Below are 23482 nucleotides of genomic sequence, written 5' to 3'. Positions count from 1 at the left end.
GCTAATACTAGGGGAGGCCCCTACTCGGCGTTGCCGAAGATGCGTAGCATCTCACCTTAGCGCAGAACCCCGCTTCCGGCTCCGGGGCCCAGTTTTAAAGCCCTAAAGGCCCGGCCCACATTCCGTAGTTTCCAATCATGTTGCGCCTTAACATCATTGGTTCATCCAGGGCATGGCCAGCCCTCCAGCTTCCGTAAGGTAGAGCACTCTCTCCACCACAAAATAAAAACAAACACAAATAGACATTCGTGCCAGCACGTGCGCGAATCGGTACCGCGGGGCGGGGTGGACACCCGTACTCCTTGGCGCGTTCGCGAGCGGCCGCGTTCCAAATAGAAGACGCTTCGCTTTGAGCGCCCCCAGCCGCGTTCCGATGACCCCGCGTACACTATCGATCCCTTACAATCAAGTAGTGTTGTTATTTCATCATCTTTGTTTCTGGCTGACTTGTCGTTTATATGTAAGCAAGAAATGTTGTACTTTTTCACAAGCGCCAACGTCGATACTTGTTGCGTCATCTGGTACCCGGTCAATACAAAAAACTCTCGTGACATCACACAAGCTGGTTAAACAATCTTTTCAAGATTACGACTGCTCGTTGTCTGAAGCACCCCGGATGCTTAAGTTTTTCAGGCAAATATTTTTCTGCTTCTTGTCCACGCATACAGCCAGGTCACCTCTTTCTTTCTTGCTGCTGTTATTCCGAGCAGCTGTTTCAGCTGTGGAAAGAGATGCTGTTTTACATAGATGAGCGTTGTTTCAGGGAGGTTGACGTCAATAGCAGATAGACACATTTTCTGCGCCTTTTCCAGCACTGCATCATGTTTAGACCGGTTATGAAACTGCACAACAATGTGCAGAAATGGGGCATCTTTTGCGGGAACATAATGACAAACCGCGACGCCACTTTCCTTGATCGGTTCGCCTACAGTTTCACCAAGTCTTTCAAGGATCACTGTTAACTTTTCATCGGGAACATTTGGGTCGTTTTTCAGTACGACATTCTTGTTATGTGAATACCGCTTGAGGGCAGTAGTTCTTTTATCATTGTTAACAGCAAGTTTTTTTTAGCTTCTCCTGCTCGGCCACAAGTACTTCATTCTGAGTCTTAAGCTTGCTATTTTCTTTTCGAGGTACGTGGACTTCACTACCGTTTCCTCATATTGCTTATTGAAGAAGTCGAGGCTTTGTTTCAGGCCGCAATGTTCTTTTCGAAGTTCTCTTTCAAGGGAGGTATGCAAGTCGGTAAACTGCAGTAGCAAGCCGCTTTTAAGCATGCCGTGAACTTCTTGCTTAAACTCTTTGAAAAGCTCTAGTGTTTCTGCGTTTGGCATGTCACAAACACTTTGGCAGCAGCACCAGAGACAGCAAAGAAAAAAAGTAGACGGCCACTATAAATGTAATCGGGACTAACCTGAAAAATGTTAGATAGCCACTTCAGTTGCTTGTATGCTTGTCTGCTGCCACTGCCCAGGATAGGAGACAAGAATAGTTACCAGAAAATACCTACATGCTAGGTAGCTGACTGATGTAGCATGGTTATGTTTCCTGTGAACACACTTGTGCGTAGTTGACTTGCACAACATAGTCTACTTATGCCATAGAGTTTCTTACTATTACCTAGAGGGAAAGCTGGCAGCCCATCTATGGGAGTTTGCATGGCGACCCCTCGAGACCACTTCAGCAACCATGGGCGCTCAAAGCATCATGGGGCGGTGAGCTACTTGTTGCGGAACCACAACTTTTGGCCAAGAAATCATGCAAAAATAAACGCTATTCGATAATCAAGAATGTCCTAACATTCAATATCCTGTCTGTAAATTGCAACAAACGAGCAGAAAAGCCTTTAAGTGCAAAGTTTGCCCAAAATAAGAGACGACTCGCTCTCCTATTGGCCAAGTATTGAACACTACAAAAACTAATATTTCATGCTCAACAAGCGCGCTTTTAAAAGGAAATATGTTTTCAGAAAAAATGTTGCTTAAACACTTTAAGAGGTTTTTAGTGGCATTTCAGAAAAGTGAAACCTTTTATTGGCGTCGTGTGGTGTTGCGTTTTCATTACTATGGCTTTTGCACACTGCGTTCGCGCGAAAGTTGTCTGCGCAAACACGAACAGCGTTTTCGGAATGAAACGTCTTAGTAGTGCCACTCCGTGTTCCCGAAAAACTACGACTGTCCTGCAACCAGTAGCTCACCGCCCCATGATGCCTTGAGCGTCCATGGTGGCTGAAGTGCAGGGTTGCCAGCTTTCCCTCTAGGTAATAGTAAGAAACTCTATGACTTATGCAAGGTCTTAGGAGTTCACTACAAATTGAGGTAGCCTTGCCGCCCGAGACAGTCGGGAGCGCCCACTGCACCATGTTGGATCCTGACGACCCTTGGCCATGTGTTGGGTCTAGTGGCATCTCGGACTACCATGCGACTCTGCACAGCATCGCTCTGCAGTGCACTGCCTCCACCTTCTTGCTCTCTGTGTCTGCCTTCACCGGTGCATCTTCTTCAGGGGGATCACAGTGGCATGTTCGGAAACGTGCCATTTAAGGGGGGACGAGGGTCTGAAGACTAACTTTTTTATTTATGGCTAGAATCTCATGACATTTTGCACACAGATGTGTTTTTCTCTTCTGATTCCAAATATATAGTCATAATTCAGCTGGTGGTCTTAGATCTTACAAAGTCTAGAATTTAATTAGGTAATTTGTTACGCAGCTTTAATGAACTTTGTCATTGTATTGTGTCACTTTTATTTACATGAATTGACAGCCAGAGAGTTCCCATACCCGATGACATTCTTCGTTTTTCTCTAAATTCATGTCATCCTGATATACTGTGTTGAGAGTGAAAGGTTGCAATATTTGACACTGCAACTCGTTAAGCTAACTGTAAATTGCTATTTATGCGTGGCCTAAACAAAAAAAGTAAGAATGTCATCGGGTATGGTAATTTCGTGGCTATCAGTTCATGTAAATAAAAGCAACAGAATGCAATGAGAAAGTTCATTAAATCTGCTTAAGAAATTACCTAGTTACACTTTGGAATTTAAGATAACTTTTGATCTAAGACCACGAGCTGAATTATCGCTACACTTTTAAAACCAGAAGAGAACAACGCATCTGTGTGAAAAATTTCATGAGATTCGAGCCATAAACAAAAAGGTCAGTTTTAAGACCCTCGTCCCCCCTTAATTTCGTGTAAAACTGTGCACTGGTAATAACTTTTGCCGAACTCTTTTTATAAATTCTGCTTGCTGGCAACTTGGTGAATTGCAGTTGAATGCTGTGAGCCGACCACCCTGGACTGGCAGCCCCTGAGTGCCAGCTGCTATGCGGTGGGGCAGGTGTCGGGGGATGTGGCCCTGCGTGACCTCCGCCAGCCCGACACGGACGTGCTGGAGCTGGGGCTGAGCCGGAAGCCCCTGCACCGCATCCTCTTCTGCCCCGACACGTGAGTGGTGGTCACCCCGTGTGGGTGTGTGTGTGGCTTCGGTGCAGGTTGGGCCACTTTATTCCACATACATCATCATCATCATCAGCCTGACTACGCCCACTGCAGGGCAAAGGCCTCTCCCATGTCTCTCCAATTAACAACCCTGTCCTGTGCCAGTTATGGCCACTGCATCCCCGCGAACTTCTCAATCTCATCCGCCCACCTAATTGTCTGCCGCCCCCTGCTACGATTGCCTTCTCTCGGAATCCCCTCCGTTACCCTTAAGGACCAGCGGTTATCCTGCCTTCGCATTACATGCCCTGCCCAAGCCCCCTTCTTCCTCTTGATTTCAACTAGGATGTCATTAAGATGTCATTAGCAAGACATGTATGTGGATATAGCAGCGATGGCGTAGAGGTAGAGCATCCGCCTCGCTTGCAAGAGGACCGGGGTTCGAATCCCGGTGCCACGCAATTCTCCACCGGATTAAAGAAAAAAAAAACTCCGCGTGTTGATGAAATTGCATAACCAGGCTTGGAGTGCGGCCTGATGTCGGTGACCAGAACCAACAATGCACTTCTTCACCTGAGCAGGATTTGGCCACCCTGGTGGAGTACTTGGCCACAACCTTCCAAGAACAAACCAATTAACCACTTTATTCAGGGTAAGGAAATCAGGAAGTGAACCGTACTGCCTGGAGGAGAGTGGCTCTCCTGGGGGTTAGCTGGGCCACGTTTATTTATTTATTTATTCATTCAAGGCACCTACAGCGCCTTGAGAGGCATTATTGTGGGAGGGGGGGCGTAAGTACATGGTCAGTAAAATTCAATACAGCACAAGAGAACAAAACAGAAAGAAAAGTTACAGAAAAATGTTAAGAACTTCCAAAAAGATAAAAGCATTCTGATTGCACCCGACACGCAGAACCAACACTGACAACAGCATAATCAGATTATTGCATGGTCAATTGTGGCCTGGAAATTCTCGCTCTCAAACACTTACTGTGTTGGGAAAAAATGAATATTTAAATGTATTAATCCGGCAGTTATACCCTCTAATTTTCATGGTATTGTCCCTTCTACTCGAAACGCAGTGAGGTTGCCTTAAATAGAGGCTTGCACGTTTGTCATGTGTGCAGTGAGGGCAAGACTGGTAGACACGCTGAGGTGGCCCACAAGCTTGCATGGCAGAAAGAGAGGCACGCATGCATGATGCGGAGAAAGCATTGCTAGCCGTGAGTCTTTGCTTGCTGGCAGATGAACTGCCCAGTAGTCAGTCAGGGAAGATACTGCTGCTGCTGGCCTCACTGAGCCGAGGAGAGTGAGAGCTGCCTGGCCATCTTTTGTTTGGGACTAGCGGTGTTCAGGGAGTAGCGTATTGAGTCGCTTACTACAGCACTACAGAAACGTTAGAGATGAGGGGCCAGGTAATTTGGCTCGTCACTGCCGTGGTCACGAGTGCGCGCCTAAGTTCGAGGAGTGTTCAGTGGCAGGAAAAAATAATGATAAAAAAAAACGAGGGAGATAATTGAAGCTGCAGCAATGGAAAAAGAGGGATTGGAAAATTGCGTTAGTGATCCTTCGGTGTCATTATCGAAAAAGGACTTAGCTTTCTTGGATTCAGGGCAGCGGGCGATAGTGTGATACGTGCTCACTGATTGGTGGCTTGCATTGTGTTTTTTCTCATTCCTGACACGTCATAAACTTGACAAGATAATTGTTGTTTGTCATCTATACCTGCACCTGACGTGATCTGTATAAGGTTGTCAGCGCCAAATAAAGATCGTTCAGTGGAAGTTTAGCGCTTGTGTTTTGTCCCTTCAATTGTGTGCTCTATGGATCCTCATGCCCACAAGTACACATGCCAGCGTGTAGGGCTAGGGTGTGTAGGGCATGTGAGTGTGTGGGGCGTGTGAGGCCAGCTAGGGCCTCACGTTCACCAACAGAGTACTTTCTTTCTTGGGGTGTCGAGGTACGGGAGGCAAACACGATAGTTTGCAGGGAATGGCCGTTGTCTTGCTGAAGCACCGCCCCAAGGCCATATCCGGAAGCGTCAGTCGTTACGACCACGCGAAGGGCAGGATAAAAAAAATGCAACACGTCACACGACGTCAACATGGACTTCAGTAGTTTGAAGCTTGAATTCGCAGCAGCGGTCCAAGCGAAGGCTGAGTCGCTTCCACGAAGTAGGGCGCGCATACGCTCAGCGACGTCGGAGTAATGCGGGATCAACTTGGAGTAGCAACCTGCAAGTCCAAGGAGGGAGCGAAGCTCACCGATGTTAGATGAAGCTGGAGCCTTCGTAATCGCCTCGATGGCGGAAGAAAGCGGAAACAGTCCTTCACCACTGACAACGTGCCCCAAGAAAGTGAGCCTTGGAACATCGAAGACACATTTGTGGTTGAGCTTGAGTCCGGCTTGGGACAGGTGCTCAAGAACAGCACGAAGGTTACACCCTTGCACCTTTTTAGAATAAGTGAATCATCTTCTGAAAAGCCGAAGGCACCGAAGCAGGGCCAAAACGAACTCGCTTGAATCGGAAGAGGCGATCGTGGGTAATGAATGCGGTCAATTCCCTACTCTCAGGGCTTTGTGATACTTGATGGTAAGCCGAGGCAAGGTCCAACTTCGAAAAACGCTGTGACCCAGCTTAGCTGTCCAGAAGTTCTTCCATTTGACGCAACGGAAAACTGTCAACCACAATAGCCTTGTTTGGCTCACGCAAATCCACGCACATTCGGATGGAGCCATCCTTTTTCCGAGCAATGACTGGAGGAGAAATCCACTTGGAAGCGTCGACCCGTTCAATGATGTCTTGAGCTTCAAGCTTCTGGAGTTCCTTGGACACTTGCTGTCAAATGGGAAACGGCAACCGTCGGAGCTTGCAAGCAACAGGAGAAACTGAATCCTTCAGTCTGACTTTGTGCACGTAGCCGTGGGCAACTCCGAGTTTCTTGGAGAAGAGAGATTCGATGTGTGGACGCAGCTCAGGAGATAAGAGGAGCATCAGGTATCATGGAAAGATATTTCAACAATGCACCCTAGATCTTCATTTGTAGGGCTGCAATGGATTCCAGACCCAGCAGCGTTGTTCCTCCCGAGACAACGTACAACAGGATGCAGGTGATACGGTTGTGGAACTTTGCTGTGGCGACAAAACACCGTTGGGCTATAATCCGAGACAGAATAGTCCAAGAGTTGAACTGTGGTAGATTTAAGTGGGAAAGTATCAGCGAAGAATCGGTGGTACAGGTCTTCAGAAAGAATTGACATGGATGAGCCGGTGTCAATCAGGAAGCGGATGGACTTGCCTTCAATCAGTACCGAGGCGAAAATTCCATTTTTTTTTACTTTCAACATTGAGAATAGACGCACTGTTGGAGTCATCCGGCATCGACGGTGTGTCAGCAGTATCTGCGACTTGCTGAACTTGAACCGGACGCTCGGACGACTTGCAGAGAGTGTCTAAATGGCCCATCTTGCCGCACCGACGACACTGCGGTTGCGGGCTCGGCATGCGGGGTGGTTTGCCAGGTGGGCCGTAGAACCGCAACGGTAGCACATGTGCTCTGGTATTGCAGAAGAAGGTTGAGATGGGTGACTTTGGCACTTGCAGCAATGGGCCTGAGGTGGTGGTGCTTGTCCCGGTCCACGATCGCATCCAACACGCTGTACTGGGGCGAGCTCCTCAGCCAATTCCCTGGCTTCTCGGGAAGCTTGCTCGCACTGTCAAGCAAGGAGCATGGCGCGCGACAGAGTCAAGGAGGAGCCTGCCAGGAGTAGGCGCTCACGCAGATGGCAACTCGTGGTCTTCTCCACCAGCTGGTCCCTGACCGTATCATCCGCCATGTTCCCAAACCTGCGGTTGCCAACAAGGCCGCAAAGTTGGCCTGCTTACGGCCCATCCTGTACAGTTTTTCAACGGACGACACTTCTTCACTTACAGCAGTCACTAGCGACTCCGGTATTTCGTCTGCTTCTATCTTCGAAATCGGCTTTTCTAGATTTTGTACGGTTTGTTCCATGTCTCAGACTGAGTTCTTAACATTTGGCTGCTTTGGCTTGCACATTCTCTGGTTTAGGTTCAGTGGCCTTTCACCGCTTCTGCTCGTTCTTTTGGCAAGTTCCCTCGTTCATTACAGGATGGATAGAGCGCCCCCGCTAGGCAGTAGCAAAGAGGGCACAAACTTTTTTGTGTACAGGCAAAGAGCACGAGGGCACGTCAGCTGGACAAAACAGGTTTTGACGGAGGAGAGTATGTGTGACAACTTGCATGTACAGCGTAAGGGGGTTGGGGCATGGCCCTGACAGGCGACCGGGGCAGAAGTTGAGTGCGGTGGTTTCCGGTGAAGGCTCGTCCAAGCATCCAGGTGTGCTAGCAGACAGTTTTGCGCAGGAGTAAAAAGGCGAGTGTGCAGGGTTGATGCTGCCCGTTGGCCATCAGAGCGGACAGCAGAATCAATCAATCAATCAATCAATTTTATTTCCTTAAAGACCCCTTTTCAGGGGCATTACATAAGGGGTGAGTACAACGTTTGGTGCGACAAAGTAATCATGCGTTATGATGATGACAAAAAGGTGTTAGCTCTGCGTGCGAAGTTCGCGGGACAGGTTATTGTTGCAATGTCAGCGGGAAGGCCATTCCAGTCCGTGGCGGTACGTGAAAAAAAATGAAGCTGCGAAGGTGACTGTGCGTGCACGTGGACGGCTGATCTGGAGTTGATGGAGAGTGCGGTGAGATATGCGTGCCGGAGGGACCATGTAGGGTGCAGTTCGTAGATGGCTGCAAAATAACTTGTGAAATAATAAGAGAATGGCTGTGCGGCAGCGCAGCTCGAGTGGCTGTGTGCCTGAAAGCGATTTCAGTTACGTAACACTCGTGCTGTAACGATATGAAGAATGAATAAATCTGACTGCGCGGTTTTGCAAAACTTCTAAGCGTTGGTTAGATAAGCTTGATGTGGATGCCAAATGGGTGATGCGTATTCTAATTTCGATTTCACAAGTGCTTCGTAAGCTAATAACTTAACATGCTTGGGCGCATCGTGGAGATGACGTTTTAGAAAACCAAGGGATTTGTTAGCTGAAGAAATGATGTTAGTTATATGTGTTTTCCAGGAGAGGTCAGCGCACAAGGTTATGCCTAAATATTTGTATGATTCTACTGGCAGCACGGGAACGGAGTCTATGTGATAGAAGGGCACGAGCGGGTTACGGCGGCGATGAAAAGAGAGTATGTTGCATTTGTGAGGGTTAAGCTCCATTAGCCAAATTTTACACCAATCCGGAATCTTGTTAAGGTTGTTTAGGAGAGATAATTGATCAGAATTGTTATTAACTGTTTCATAAATAACGCAGTCGTCAGCAAACATGCGAATTTTACAGGACACATGCGAGGGCAAATCATTTATGTATATTAAAAACAAAAGGGGACCTAGTACGGAACCTTGAGGGATGCCAGATGTTACAGGGGGGAAGCTGGAAGTGTGTTCATTTACAAAGACGGACTGAGTGTGGTTAGTTAGGAATTCTTTAATCCATGCAACAACATTAGGATCGATATTAAGGTTAGATAACTTGTACAACAGGCGTTTGTGGGGAACTTTATCGAAAGCTTTTTTAAAATCAAGAAATATAGCGTCAGTTTGCAGGTTAAGACCTAGGTTGGCATGCAAGTCATGAATAGAAAGGGCTAGTTGAGTGTCGCAAGAAAAGCCTTTCCGGAACCCGTGCTGCGCAGGATGAAAAAAATTCTTTGAATCCAAGAAGGCAATGACATGGGAGAATATGACGTATGACGTAAACGGGTTGGTCGTGGCCCTGACAGACAACCAGCTGACGTGGCCCTAGTGCTTGGCTTGCCCAGGGTGAAACGTTGCCTCTTTATATGTGACATTTGGTACCTATCACACCTGTCCTGTGCTTTCCTCTCTTCGTCCCTCGTCGTTTTGCGCGGTTGCAATATGCACTCCATCACCTATCACACCCACTCCTGCAATGGCCTTGAAGGGCTGCAGATGAGTGCTGCTGCCAGGAACTTTGTATGGGGAGTTTGTTGGTTTTGCTGCATGCACTGGTAGCATTGAGTGCCGTATAAGTGAACTCTCACTTGAGTGAACTTCAAGGGACCGAAGGAAATAGTTCACTTAACTGAAAGTTCACTAAACTGAATATTCACTAGACTAACATAAGACATGGCGTCCATAGTGTCAAAAGTGTGAAATGGAATTTATACGTAACTTATACAAGGTGCATAGCAGTTAAAACGCTGCCTTTCTCACTTTGAAAAAAAGTCAGTAATCTTCCTCTGCACTTGTACATTTAAAGCACAAGAAGTTACAAAACTATCGAAAGAGTCAATGTTTTTGCAAACTTCTTCTGGCACAGCTTGCTGTTGAGACACAAAGTCTCTGAACTTTCCGATGCACCCTACAACCTCAGCTAGAGTTATATAGGGCTTGAAACTGGCTCTGCAGTGGCCTCCTCTTCATTGCACTCGTCTTCCTCTGGACAAACAGTGGAAACAATATCCAGTTCAGTCTATCCAGCACAGGTAATCAGTGCACTGTCACACAGTGCATAGTCTTCAAACGAAGTACTATTGCTATCGACCTCCAGCTGATGCCAGATCTCTGTCATGAGGGCGGGCATCGGTTGCGCCTGCAGTGGAGGGCTCAAAACTTCGTTGAACTGATCGGAAAAATAAGCCTGGGTCCTCTGAGCGAGTTCGTTAAACTGAAATATTCACTATTCCGAAATTCGTTTAAGTGAAACATTTGCGCATAGAATCTATAAGAAAACTGCCGGGGCTTTTTAAAAAGTTCGTTATTCTGAAATATTCGATAAACTGGAGTTCGTACAACTGAGAGTTTACTGTAGATGGTTGGTGATGCATGTGTTTTTTCTTGATGGCTCATCACGCAGGCCAAGTTTGCTGGCAGTATGTGCAGACGATGCCATTGTGCGGGTGGCTGATGTGACCAAGGCGGAGGACCATGTCATGTGAGTCTTATTTCATTTCGCATGTCATCTTGTGGGCAGGCCAGTGGGGCTGTGGGAGGACTGTGTGGTCTTTTTTTCTCCTACTTGGTATTCCTTGAGAAGGCCAGCATAGCGGGACAGCAGAGAGTTATGAGGCTAGAAAGTGTGTGGCCACAGGTGCCAGAGGACTGGGATATGTCCTGCAGTGGACACAGTTTGGCTGGCGATGGTTTATTCTTTCACTTCGGCAGGCTAAGTTGCTGCTATTGTGAGCTCTATAGTTATTTTGATGGTCATACCTGTAGGCATAAGGTAGGACTGCCGCCTCTGAAGAATTGTGCTCTGTGGACCATTGACTGCTCTCTGTAACTGGGCATGAGTAAACGTTCAGTTCGAGGGTGTTTTGGTTCGAATTGAACATAATTTAGCGGAAAATATCTGGCACACGACAAGGATTGAACGGCACTGTAGGAATTTTCAAAGTCATGTTTTTTCCTCACACACTAGGCCTTTGCATGGGAAAAAGAGAGAGTGCATTGAAGCTTTTCCCCAGCCACTGAAGCTGTGTCGAGTTTCTGCAAGAATGAGCATCTGTTTGGGATTTGGGACCTGTTTCTGGGACCTGAGTTGCGACTGCGTCATTGTGCAGCTGTTGTGTCTAAGTGGTGGACACCTGCTAGGCGTACTCCCAGTGCCACCCCCCCCCCCCATCAGAGAGGGGCATCCATCTGCATGTGCTTGATTAGTTTGCTTTTAAGGGGTTTAACGTTCCGAAGCGACTCAAGCTATGAGGGATGCCATTTTGGAGGGCTCCGGTCTGTGGCATTTCACTTCCAATGAAATGCAGCCAGGATCGAACTCATGTCTTTTGGGACAGTAGCTGAGCACCATAACCACTGAACCACCGCGGTGGCTACGCTTGAACACTGCATTTCATGCAGAGGAGAGCGACTGTGGCTGCTGTGATCATGCCATTCAGTCTCTTCTCGCTGAAGTCGAGGGAGCCGCGCATCTGCCAAATGATGCACACTGCTGTGCTGGTTCCGCGCGCAGACACCTGGTGGGTGCAGATCGGCGTGTGCTCACATTTACTGCCTCGCACATGCTCAGTCTGTCATACGCGCAGCGTGTACGCCCAGCCTTGGGCATCCCAGAGGAGGTACACCGAGCAGAAACCACATGAAGCAGAAGCTCCAGAAAGGCTATTTGCTTGGGACGAATACTTGGAGATTACCAATACGAAACATTTAGATTGAATCAAGTAGCGAATGCCTTACTATTCAACCCAATATTTCGAAATTATTGAATTTGCGAGAACCAGCGTTCGCCCAAGCTCATCGCTGCATCCGACTCTTGCCCATCCCCGATTACAATTTTATCACTTGGTATCTACCCCGACACTGATTTCGCATGATTTCAAATCGGGTTTCCTGTTTTGTGTGAACTTACCGTTGCTAATCGCATAGTTTGCGCGCCCCTAATTTATTTCCCGGGTAAAAAAAAAAACATTTTTTCTTGCATATTTTATGCTCTCTCCTGCGCCAGACCACCAGCATGCAGGTAAGGCAGGCTTGGGAAGAGCGGTGCAGCCGTGCATGACTGCCAGAGGGAGGGACGAAGGGTGCACCGCCTACCCGGCTCGCTCACACTGGCGGTCGCTTTCCCAGACTCCTTGCAGTTGCGCACTCACCATGATCTGAAACTGCCAAACCATTTGCTGTTCGGTTTGCCGCTGGTCAGCTGGGCCACATGGGAGGGAACCGTTCTATCGCCTAGTGTCTCCATTTTCCTTTGCTTTGCGATTGTATCATTGCATATTTATTGCATTGAGCAACTGTGTATGTGCCGTCATGCCATTCCACGGGGAACCACAGAACATGGGGCAGGAAGCGCTGTGCATCAGTCAACTTCTCTCTGGCCAGCAAGGGGTGCGAGTGTACGGTGTGCATTTACTTGAACAACAGCTCTGCGCACACACAACATACAAATAAAAAAGGCACACACAGCACTGTTTCTTAAGTAACTATGAACAACCAACTCACTCAATCCCCCGTTCTTCTCCAGTATATATATAGATCCTTTCCATCAGGCGAGGCTGCTGTCGAAACGCCTCCTCTCTGGACTGCCAGAAACTGTTCCACCGCTGCTTCCACCATGCTAGCGTGAGGTGCTCACGATTGTCCAGTGAACAATATGGCAGCGCCCAGGGGGGGGGGGAGCCCTTATTGCGAAGGTCTATATATAGTATACATTACACGTTATGACCTTTTTAGAGTTTTTTCAGGAGGTGTTTGCAATATTGTTATTGTTTGTTATTTAACCATAAACTTGGAATTAATTCTTCGCCGTATCTCAATCTACAGAACACCAGACAAACCCGACACTCCCACCCCCTTTCTCTGACCCTGTACTTTGCAAAGACTAACTTATTTCAGCACTCTTTCTTTCCACAAACCATCAGTGACTGGAACAGCTTACCAGCATCGTGTGTACGGTCTCTTGACCTGATAAGTGACCATTGTTAGTTTGTTTTGTTAGTTTCTTTTTCTTTTCCCTGTCATTTCGCGCTGTTCGTTTTCTGCTTGCACTTTGGTGTTATTGCTCAATTTGTGTTCTGTTCTGTACCCACTCCTGCTTGGCCCTCACGGCCTGCAGTATGCCATAAATAAATAAATAAATAATTTTCGCGTCATTTGCGTTCCCCTTTTGGAGGCTTTCACTTAATCAAGAAAAGTGCGCAAGCTATGCGAGTGAATACGGTGTACAATATCCGTGACAGCAGTCTGAATATGTGCATAATCCAAGCTCTGAAAGCATAGAAGGTATGTAAAATGAAAGCGTGCAGAATTAGAGCTATACATTGGACTTACAGCAGAGAAGAGACCTACAAGCGCTCAGGGAATGTCAGCACAAACCAAACCTTTGTGTGCTCATCAGCTTCGCTGAGTGCTGTGCAGTGGGCATCAAATAAGAAAGCAGAAAGGAATCGGTGCGAGTTTGTCAAGTAGTAATGCTAAGTGGGGAATTGACGGCAATTGAAGTGGGTACTGTTGCAGTGATGTATTGAAAGCCTGGAAGGAAGGCGGGGAAGTAATGTCATGTAGAGGCAGATGGTGTTTGTGGGCAGGTAAAGCTAATCTTTGCACCCTTGGTGTTTCAGAAGGTCTGGTGGAGTATTGTGGCAGATGCTCATTTTCCGGATGGATGAGATTTCGTCAGTCATTGTGGCAGATGCATTTGTAGTGTGAAACTTGTGTGTGTTGTATGGAGCTTGAGGCAAGAATTTTGAATTGGCACTTGATTAGATGAGCTGCAAGTAAGATGTCTGACCAGGAATAAGGAAGTCTGATTGTGTCTGAAAAAAATCATTAAACCTGGCTACACTTATTGTAGTGTTCTTAGAGATGTGAAGGTTGAAGTTGCTCAATGAGTGGGCCCATAAACACTTGATGAAATGCAGTCTGTGTGTCAGTGAAATTGTGGTCAAGTAGTGGGAGGGTTCTTAGTAGGAATAGGTGCTCGATGTGTGTCAAGATTTCCATGACTGCATGCCAGTGAACGGAATGTGTGAGCTCTGTGACCTTGTGAACTGTTGCAGCTACAGCAGCAAGGAGCACACTGACTTCGTGCGAGGCCTGTGCTGGAGCGAAGGCTCGCTGCTGTCATCGGCGTGGGACGGCCGCGTCCTCCAGCACTCGGTTGGTCCGTCGTCGGAGGCGTGCCACGGGGACGGGCAGGGACCCTCAAATAAAGCTGCGCTGGTCGCTTAACTAATCAAGCTGCTCATTTTCTCCCACCAGAATTAGTTGAGGTCACAACACACACATGAGATGCAGCAGCCGCCATAGACCCCTTTCTAGTTGGGGGAATCAAACCCTGCCAGCAAGGCATGTGTCAAAGACATTTTTTGGGAGCTCCGGATAGCACCTTTAGCAGAAGGGCACCACATTTGTTAGGGGAATGCTGCCGCTGATCGGGCGGGCTGAACGTTTGAACCGCATTCGGTTGGGTTCTGTGAGAACTTCACAGTTCAGGCAAGATGGTCGTCTGTCGGTTCTCCTTACATCTGATTTACCCCTTGCCGAACTTCGCACCAGCCAAGCATCACTGCCTCTCCCATCACTGCACAGGTCGGTTGAAATGTTGGATCAACACATTGGAAGCTGCAGGGGCAGAGAACAACGATACAAAACGCTCGCCGCGTGTTTTTGTGCTGGTGTCACCTTTCAGTCCTTTTTTTTAAGCATGAAATGCTTCAGCTGCCATTCTTGGCAGATTAAGGGTAACGTTGTCCAGAAACCGCAGTCACACGGAAGCTGGATATAAGGGCAAACCTGCGCCGAACTTATCCGAAGTATTCCGAAACTTTCCGTCCAAACGGTATCCAGCAGACAAAAGCTTCAGCCACGAGCTGTGTTCCCGATGGCTCAGGTTATAGCTGCAGCCTCTTGTGCTCTGCATTGGATATCATTGCCATCTTCTGTTCTGCGCCACGGGTATTTGTGAATGCCGCTTTAAAGCAGGCTAGTGAGCACTGTGGCCCTTCAAACAGCGTGAGGAATTGAACGCGCTGCCCAGTACAAAAAAGATGCGGCTGAATGCGGTGGCACTTAAAGCATGGAGGAGAGGAGGTATCCAGTTGATAGCTGCATCGCTAGTGCGTGTGCTGGCATGTGGCTCTGGTCGCCAGCGAAGGAAGCCCAGTGCACTATTCAGAGGAGCGGCTGATGAAGGGGGCCCCTGAAGACTCGACTGCGGCTGCCACCGTGTACGAGTTGCCCTCCACTTCCCCTGTAACAAATTTCCCACTGGACACAAGAGTATCTTTTTGACATCTCAAATATGTCTTGGCAAGGTAAGAGGGAATTTTTGGGGACAGTACAAAAACCTTTATTGATGTCTGAAAAACACTGCGGCAGAAATCGCAAAAACCTCTTATATTTGTTTAGCCCAGACGATTAATAGCACCCTGTTGTGCAGAAGTTGGCACAAAAAATGGACGAGGGACAGAAGAAAGGACACATAAGACACGAGCGCTACTACCAACTGTTTATTCATGCGGTCGTACAAGGCATATGAAAAGAAAAAAACGGCGAGCATGTGTGTAGAGAGGGCAGAAAAGGCACAGCGGTCTAGCAACAAGTTACTAAAAAAACACTTCTAAAAAGCCCATTCAACAGGATACACATGAACAGATGTGTCACTCACACAACGCTTGGACAACTTTTTGATGTAATAAGCCTCTAGAAGGAGCCTAGCCTTATCATTTCCACTCTTGCCAAGAATTGTCCTCTCAAATCTTGCCCTACACGTGCTGTCACACGTATTAACGTGCCGCATGAGATTCGCATTTGTTTCCTTATTACCTACGTTATTGGCATGCTCCCGTAGCTGGCCATTGATTGCCAACGTATGAAGCCCCACAAGAGAGGGGGTGCGGTAAACCACACCTGTGGAACATTCTGCATGGGCGTTCCCATGCTTCTTACTGCAGCCCCCGCCGGCACAACCAGTGATGCAAGGACAAAGCGTTGACAGCTTGTTGGGTGCAGAGAACACCAAGGGTGCATGGTGCCTGACAGCCACTTTTTTCAGGTTGTAGGAGAGTTGGTGAGCATAAGGGACCACCACCGGCTTTGAGGAGGGGGTTCAGTTCTTTTCCGGATGCCTTTTTGCTTCTGCTAAAGGTCGCGAAACCTGATCATTCAAACTCTGCTGCATTTTATGAGGGCAAGATTTTTGAAGAGCAGAATCCAAGCAAAGTGAGGCTATAGCTCGTTTTGCCACCTTGGAATGTGCTTAGTCATAGCTGCGCAACTCTGTTGGCTCTGGGGGAGTACATCCAGCGAAGATGGTCTCGGCAGAACATAAGCTTCAGGTCTAAAAAATTCGCACCTGATTGTGCAGAAATTCATTGGTAAAAACTGCCTTTTTCCACTTGATTAAAAGTAGTTAAAACCAATGAAACAATATGGTCAAGGGATGTAACATTCCCTGACGTTGGAAGAATTAAAAATCATCAACATACCTAAAAACTTTAAAAGCTGCCCCCCCCCTCCCTGAAAAGTAAGTAGGCGTTCAATTGAAGATAAAAATATGTCGCATAAAATGGGAGCTACACATGAGCGAATACAAATGCCTTTATTCTGCAGAACAAGCTGGTTGTCATAAGAGGTAAAAGTGACCTGCAAGTAGTATTCCAGTAGTTTTAAAAAATTGTCTACCGCGATGCCAGCTGAGTTCTGGAAGGCTACAGCCCCTGATCAGAGCCTCGAGCAGCGCTCTTCATTGCAGCACAAAAAACACTAAGGGAAAAAGAACAGTGTAATTTTAAAATGTGGGCAATATTGTGCACTCGTGTGGGAAAACCCACCAGTGTAATTTTAAAAGTGGGTAATATCACCTACTCATGCTGTGGGAAAAACCACCAGTGTAATTGTAAAAGTGGGTAATATCACGTACTCGTGCTGTGGGAAAAACCACCAGTCTAATTTTAAAATGTGGGCAATACACTCGTGCTGTGGGAAAAACCACCAGTGTAATTTTAAAAGTGGGCAATATCACGTACTCATGCTGTGGGAAAAACCACCAGTGTAATTTTAAAAGGGCAATATCACGTACTCATGCTGTGGGAAAAACTACCAGTGTAATTTTAAAAGTGGGCAATATCACGTACTCGTGCTGTGGGAAAAACCAGTCTAATTTTAAAATGTGGGCAATATCACGTACTCATGCTGTGGGAAAAACCACCAGTGTAATTTTAAAAGTGGGCAATATCACGTACTCATGCTGTGGGAAAAACCACCAGTGTAATTTTAAAAGTGGGCAATGTCACATACTCGGGCTGTGGGAAAAACCACCAGTCTAATTTTAAAATGTGGGCAATATCACATGCTCATGCTGTGGGAAAAACCACCAGTCTAATTTTAAAAGTGGGCAATATCACATGCTCATGCTGTGGGAAAAACCAACAGTGTAATTTTAAAAGTGGGCAATATCACGCACTCATGCTGTGGGAAAAACCACCAGTCTAATTTTAAAATGTGGGCAATATCACATGCTCATGCTGTGGGAAAAACCACCAGTCTAATTTTAAAAGTGGGCAATATCACATGCTCATGCTGTGGGAAAAACCAACAGTGTAATTTTAAAAGTGGACAATATCACGCACTCATGCTGTGGGAAAAACCACCAGTCTAACTTTAAAAGTGGGCAATATCACATGCTCATGCTGTGGGAAAAACCAACAGTGTAATTTTAAAATGGGCAATATCACATACTCATGCTGTCGGAAAAACCACCAGTGTAATTTTAAAATGTGGGCAATATCACATACTCATGCTGTGGGAAAAACCACCAGTGTAATTTTAAAAGTGGGCAATATCACGTACTTGTGCTGTGGGAAAAACCACCAGTGTAATTTTAAAATGTGGGCAATATCACATACTCATGCTGTGGTAAAAACCACCAGTGTAATTTTAAAAGTGGGCAATATCACGTACTCATGCTGTGGGAAAAACCACCAGTGTAATTTTAAAATGTGGGCAATATCACACTCATGCTGTGGGAAAAACCACCAGTGTAATTTTAAAATGTGGGCAATATCACATACTCGTGCTGTGGGAAAAACCACCAGTGTAATTTTAAAAGTGCCGCCGCGGTGGCTCAGCGGTTATGGTGCTCGGCTGCTGACCCGAAAGACGCGGGTTCGATCCCGGCCGCGGCGGCTAGAATTTCTTTGGGGGAGAAATTCTAGAGGCCCGTGTACTGTGCGATGTCAGTGCACGTTAAAGAACCCCAGGTGGTCGAAATTTCCGGAGCCCTCCACTACGGCGTCTCTCATAGCCTTAGTCGCTTTGGGACGTTAAACCCCATAAACCAAACCAACCAATTTTAAAAGTGGGCAATATCACGTACTTGTGCTGTGGGAAAAACCACCAGTGTAATTTTGAAAATGGACAATATCACGTACTCATGCTGTAGGGAAAATCACCAGTGTAATTTTAATATGCAGGCAATATCAAATACTCATGCTGTGGTAAAAACCACCAGTGTAATTTTAAAATGTGGGCAGTATCACATACTCATGCTGTGGAAAATGCACCCGTGTAATTTTAAAATGTGGGCAATATCACATACTCATGCTGTCGAAAAACGACCAGTGTAATTTTAAAATGTGGGCAATATCACATACTCATGCTGTGGAAAAAACACCAATGCAATTTTAAAATGTGTGAGTCTGAATAGACCATGGAGGGACAAAAAAACAAGGAGCGTCACGTCACGCGGCCAGCGTTCGCAAGCCGAGTGTTTACGAAGCCGTTTTCTCCCTCAGTTTTTCGCTCTCCGAGTCAGTCCTTTATGTTTTGATTCTGGTAGGTTTTAGTGCGCGCGTACGTGCGACCCGCGGCGCGGGCGTCTACAGCAAGGAGGTTGATCTACAGTCAGTCTGCCGCGCTAATCTGCGCATGCGCGCGCGCAGCGGGGCTAGATTTTACCGCACGCTATCACGTGGTGTGATCACGGGAAGGGGGGGGGGGGGGGCACACTTTCTTTTTTTACTATATCTTTACTTGTTAAGACTAGGCTTCAAGGTTGTCGCCGGCCGCTCCCTCCTCAGTTTTTTTTCCCTCCATGTGTACTCTTGTGTACTGTGTACTCTTCCACCCCTTCAATAGTACACACTCTACTTAGACTCGCAAGCCGCTATACACCATGTTATAGTTATGTTAACCTACCCTGGAGGGCGCCACGGGCTACCCCAGCTTAGGATGGATGGATGGATGGATAGGAGCGCCCCCTTTGAAACGGGGTGGTGGCAATTGCCACCATGCTCAGCTTTTCTTTATTTATTATTTTTTTTTGTTTACTGTGTTGGCAATTCTCATTAAGATTCTCCATCAACTTTGCCTACGGTTTCCTACTATTCTAACCTTATTCCACATCTCTGCTTTTCAGCCACCAATCCTCCAATCGCTTTTTGCTGACTTCCACTGCAGATTTATTTACATGACCATTGTTATCTTTAAACCCTAGGGCCTCAGAAAGAGTGACTGTGCCTGCATCGACATCCGGATGGATACCATCACATTTGATTATGAGGTGTTCAATTGTTTCCACAGATCTACCACACACTGCACATGTGTCATCTTCTTCGTTAAATTTCTTTTTGTAGCTGCGCGTTCTAAGACACCCTGATCTAGCTTCAAAAAGTAGGGCACTGCCTCTTGAGTTATCATAGAAAAATTCTTTTCTGATCTGCCTTTTCCAGAATCGATATAGTTCTACACTATGTTTCTTTTCCATTGAATTCATCCAATTTTTAACTTCCGCGTTTTTGACCTGTCGTTTAATGCTCTTTCTTTCTCCGTCCTCATGACCGGCATACTTACTGGTTAGTTTTCTAGTTCTTTTCCGCCACAGTGAGTCAACGTTCTTTCTGTATAAATATTTAAATACCTTAGCTGCCCATCTGTTATCGTCCAATTTCCTCAGGCGTTCTTCATATAGTATTTTACTCTTAGCTTCCCGTGCCTCGAACGATGCCCAGGGTGCCTCGATGCCAGCGCTGCTTTTCAGGGTGGGCACACCCCATAGAGTTTCTTACTACACCCACTCCTTTCGGCGCCATCTGTTCTTGGAATTCGCTGGCTGTGTTGCGGCGGCAGGTTATCTATCGGTCAGAGAGGAGGGGACGGGCGTGTAAAGCCAATACCACCGTGATGTATTTACATCACGTTCTTCTCTCCCGTCTGGTTAGCAGTCTGCTTACATAAACAGTTGGTTTTCAAAGAGGGTGTGCGACACATGTCCCGTGTATCGTAACCTGAAGGTGGCAATATTTTCTAGCGAGGTTACCCCTTCTTTATGCACATTTTTCACTCGTGTGCTTCCCACAAGCATCACTGGAATTATTATAACAATTATTATTACACTTGGATGGAAGTTCGTGTTCGCAGCACTTTTAATAGTAATTTTGTTTCTTATTATAGATTTCTAGACATATTTATTTGACTATAGTAGGATACAACTTATAAAAACAGCAGTTGCTAACACTGGGCCGCGGTCCGCGGCGTCTTGTATTACTCCGCTGGCGAATCGCAACTGTAAACGAAATCAATTTTTTAATGCTTGACTATATCAAACAATCCACGTATCAAAACTGTAGAGCTCGTAACTTTTTTTCTTGTGCTAAGCTTCTTGTTTACGTAACAAGAAATGTTTCAGCCACAGACTACTTTTTCGTCGTGGAGGAATTCTGCCCGTGGAGGCTGAATGTGGGCGGAGCTTCACTGCAGACTTAAGTTGTATCCGACTATAGAAGAAAAATGACACGTTGCATAAGTAGGCCGACAGCAGATAAAGTGCCTATGGAAGAGGAAAAAAATTACTAAGAACATTTTTCAGCAATCAAACAATTTATTTACAATATTAAGTAGTGTAGTCATTTCGCTTTGTAAGCTCTCAGGAAGGTTATCTGGTTAAAATGTGCTTGCCTTACTGTAGGCTCGTACCTGCTACAGTCTTGCTAGCGTAACACTCGGCTGGTTTTTCAGGAGTGTTAAGCCATATAGATGCGAAGCCGTGTGGAGACAAAGCGCTCAAGAAGTTTTCCAGTCACATCTTTGTGGAGGCAACATGGGTTTTCTGACAAAGTTACATGCTTTCCAATAATTCTCAGACGGGTCCGTTCTTGCTTATGCAGGCTTTTCTGGTCGGATTCGTCGGTATCAGCAATCACACGTGCATCGACTGTCTTTCACCGCTATCTTAGGAGGGTAGCTGTGTAGGCCAGTTGGTGAGACATGAAGGCGCTAGACACCGCAGCGGACACGGGACAAGAAAGAAGACGACACAGGGCGGTACTTGCAACTAAAATTTTATTTGAAACTTCATGGCTTTATAAAGACAGAGGCACGTGTGATCTTACAATCAGGTAAAAAAGATGAATGAAAAGCAACAGATAGCAAAACCTAACTGACAACAATGCACAGGAAAGATATGCGCGTCACAATGTACAGAAATCAGACTTTAAAACGTTATGCAAAACTCATCATGCGAGTCACAATCTACATAAATCAGAAGTGTTAAAAACCGTCGACCGCATGTGGAAGCAGAAAAACCACAAGACAAAGGAAGAAAAAGAACGTTAAAAGGAAGCCACCCAACCTGTTACCTGTCAAGGAAACCCAGTTCTTTTTGGAGGATGGAAACCGAAGGCGAACTAACGCATTCATCCGGTTGCGAGCGCAAGATGGCAATGGCCTCCACAATCTCTCTCTCGAGCTGCCCCTTCCTTCTTCCAACAATCTGGGTCTGGCTGAACTCCTTGGGGGAGGCGGGGGGTTCGAATCTGCCTGTTCATTGCCGCAAGTGTCGGGGTTGTTGCCCTCAGTTCAGCCAGACCCAGATTGTTGGAAGAAGGAAGGGGCAGCTCGAGAGAGAGATTGTGGAGGCCATTGCCATCTTGCGCTCGCAACCGGATGAATGCGTTAGTTCGCCTTCGGTTTCCATCCTCCAAAAAGAACTGGGTTTCCTTGACAGGTAACAGGTTGGGTGGCTTCCTTTTAACGTTCTTTTTCTTCCTTTGTCTTGTGGTTTTTCTGCTTCCACATGCGGTCGACGGTTTTTAACACTTCTGATTTATGTAGATTGTGACTCGCATGATGAGCTTTGCATAACGTTTTAAAGTCTGATTTCTGTACATTGTGACGCGCATATCTTTCCTGTGCATTGTTGTCAGTTAGGTTTTGCTATCTGTTGCTTTTCATTCATCTTTTTTACCTGATTGTAAGATCACACGTGCCTCTGTCTTTATAAAGCCATGAAGTTTCAAATAAAATTTTAGTTGCAAGTACCGCCCTGTGTCGTCTTCTTTCTTGTCCCGTGTCCGCTGCGGTGTCTAGCGCCTTCATGTTTCACCGCTATCACCTATGGCCTTGGCATCTGAATATGACGCATCAGCTCCCGATCAGCCCCCTGCTGGCAGTATCGTTCGAGCTGTGACGTCGACAACAGCTTCAGCTATAAAAGAAGACCTACACAGCTTCATCTTCAGTGGGCACGGCGGACCGCGCCGGAACACCGCACTAAGCATGCCTCCGTGACGAGAACACTCCTCACATACTTTCTGGGTACAGCGCGTAACGTGTTTTTTACACAACACGTGGTTGGCCCTACAGCCGAGCAGCCGCCGGCATTTTTCGTTAACGTGCGTCGCACACTGGCGTCGTTGACTGCCAGCCTGCCCGATCTGGATGTTGATGAAACCCCGCCCTCCAGGATGTGTGAAGCACTAACGGTCGCTGAGCTGACCCGCGAACAACTCCAGAAAACGAGACGGGCACGCTGGCGCCAATTGACCTCAGCTGCGCTTCCTGCAGATGTCAGGGACTTCGGCTGGCTGCGAGGCTGGCGGGTCCTGCCCACAAGAGACCGCCTTGCGGCGTGGGGCGTGGCGCCCTCCGCCCGATACCCGCAGTGCGGTCTCCTTGAAACTATGCAGCCACGCAATGTTTGAGTGTGTAGTTGCGCGCACCTTTTGGATATTAGTGTCACGCATGTTTTTAACCCGCCTGGAAGCGCGCACTAGTTCACCCGAAGTGTTTAAAAATATGCTCGTGTGTGTCGGCATGTTCGTTTTGTGGCGGCAGCGTGGAGTGGTTTCCTTAAATGGGCGTCCGCAGAGAACAATGCTTCCAATGTTGCAGCGCCTCCGCACGCGCCTGTTTGAACAAGCATGCGTGGACGCTCTGTCAATGAGCGAGGCTGAGTTTTTGCGCAAATGGTCGACATACTTTATCGTCCTGTGCGGCGGTCGTGTGTCGGCTTTCTTACTGCCTTACTGACGTGCTCAGTGTTGCGTCACTGCGCATGTGCTTGACTGATCAGAGCATTGAGTTCAGCTTCACTTCACTTCACTTTATTACCTTAAAGACCCCACTTTGGGGGTATTACATAAGGGGTGGGAGTACAAATATAGATTGAATATGATTCCTTACATGATATTTATGAAATGCATATTTAAATTGTTCACAAAACTTGATTGGCAGGTGATGGCATCAACGTCGTGGG

General features: G+C 46.9%; 1 protein-coding gene across 2 annotated transcripts in view; it reads left to right on the top strand.

Moving 5' to 3' along the window:
• LOC149326683 (methylosome protein WDR77-like) overlaps positions 1 to 14182 on the top strand; it is a 72658-nt gene extending 58476 nt beyond the window's left edge. For both annotated transcript variants that reach the window (XM_089563195.1, XM_089563196.1), the window contains 3 exons: positions 3272 to 3446; positions 10352 to 10429; positions 14007 to 14182. In XM_089563195.1, the coding sequence (XP_089419321.1) occupies positions 3272 to 3446; positions 10352 to 10429; positions 14007 to 14178 (425 nt within the window). In that variant the 3' untranslated portion in view covers positions 14179 to 14182. The remainder of the gene's footprint in view (positions 1 to 3271; positions 3447 to 10351; positions 10430 to 14006) is intronic.
• Positions 14183 to 23482: the final 9300 nt, after the last annotated feature.

The sequence above is a fragment of the Amblyomma mixtum genome, chromosome 10 (assembly GCF_055824585.1).
Source record: "Amblyomma mixtum isolate Tamu chromosome 10, ASM5582458v1, whole genome shotgun sequence".
NCBI classification, from domain to species: Eukaryota; Metazoa; Arthropoda; class Arachnida; order Ixodida; family Ixodidae; genus Amblyomma; species Amblyomma mixtum.
Note: the sequence above shows the minus strand (reverse complement) of the source record. Positions and strands in the feature narration are given on the sequence as shown.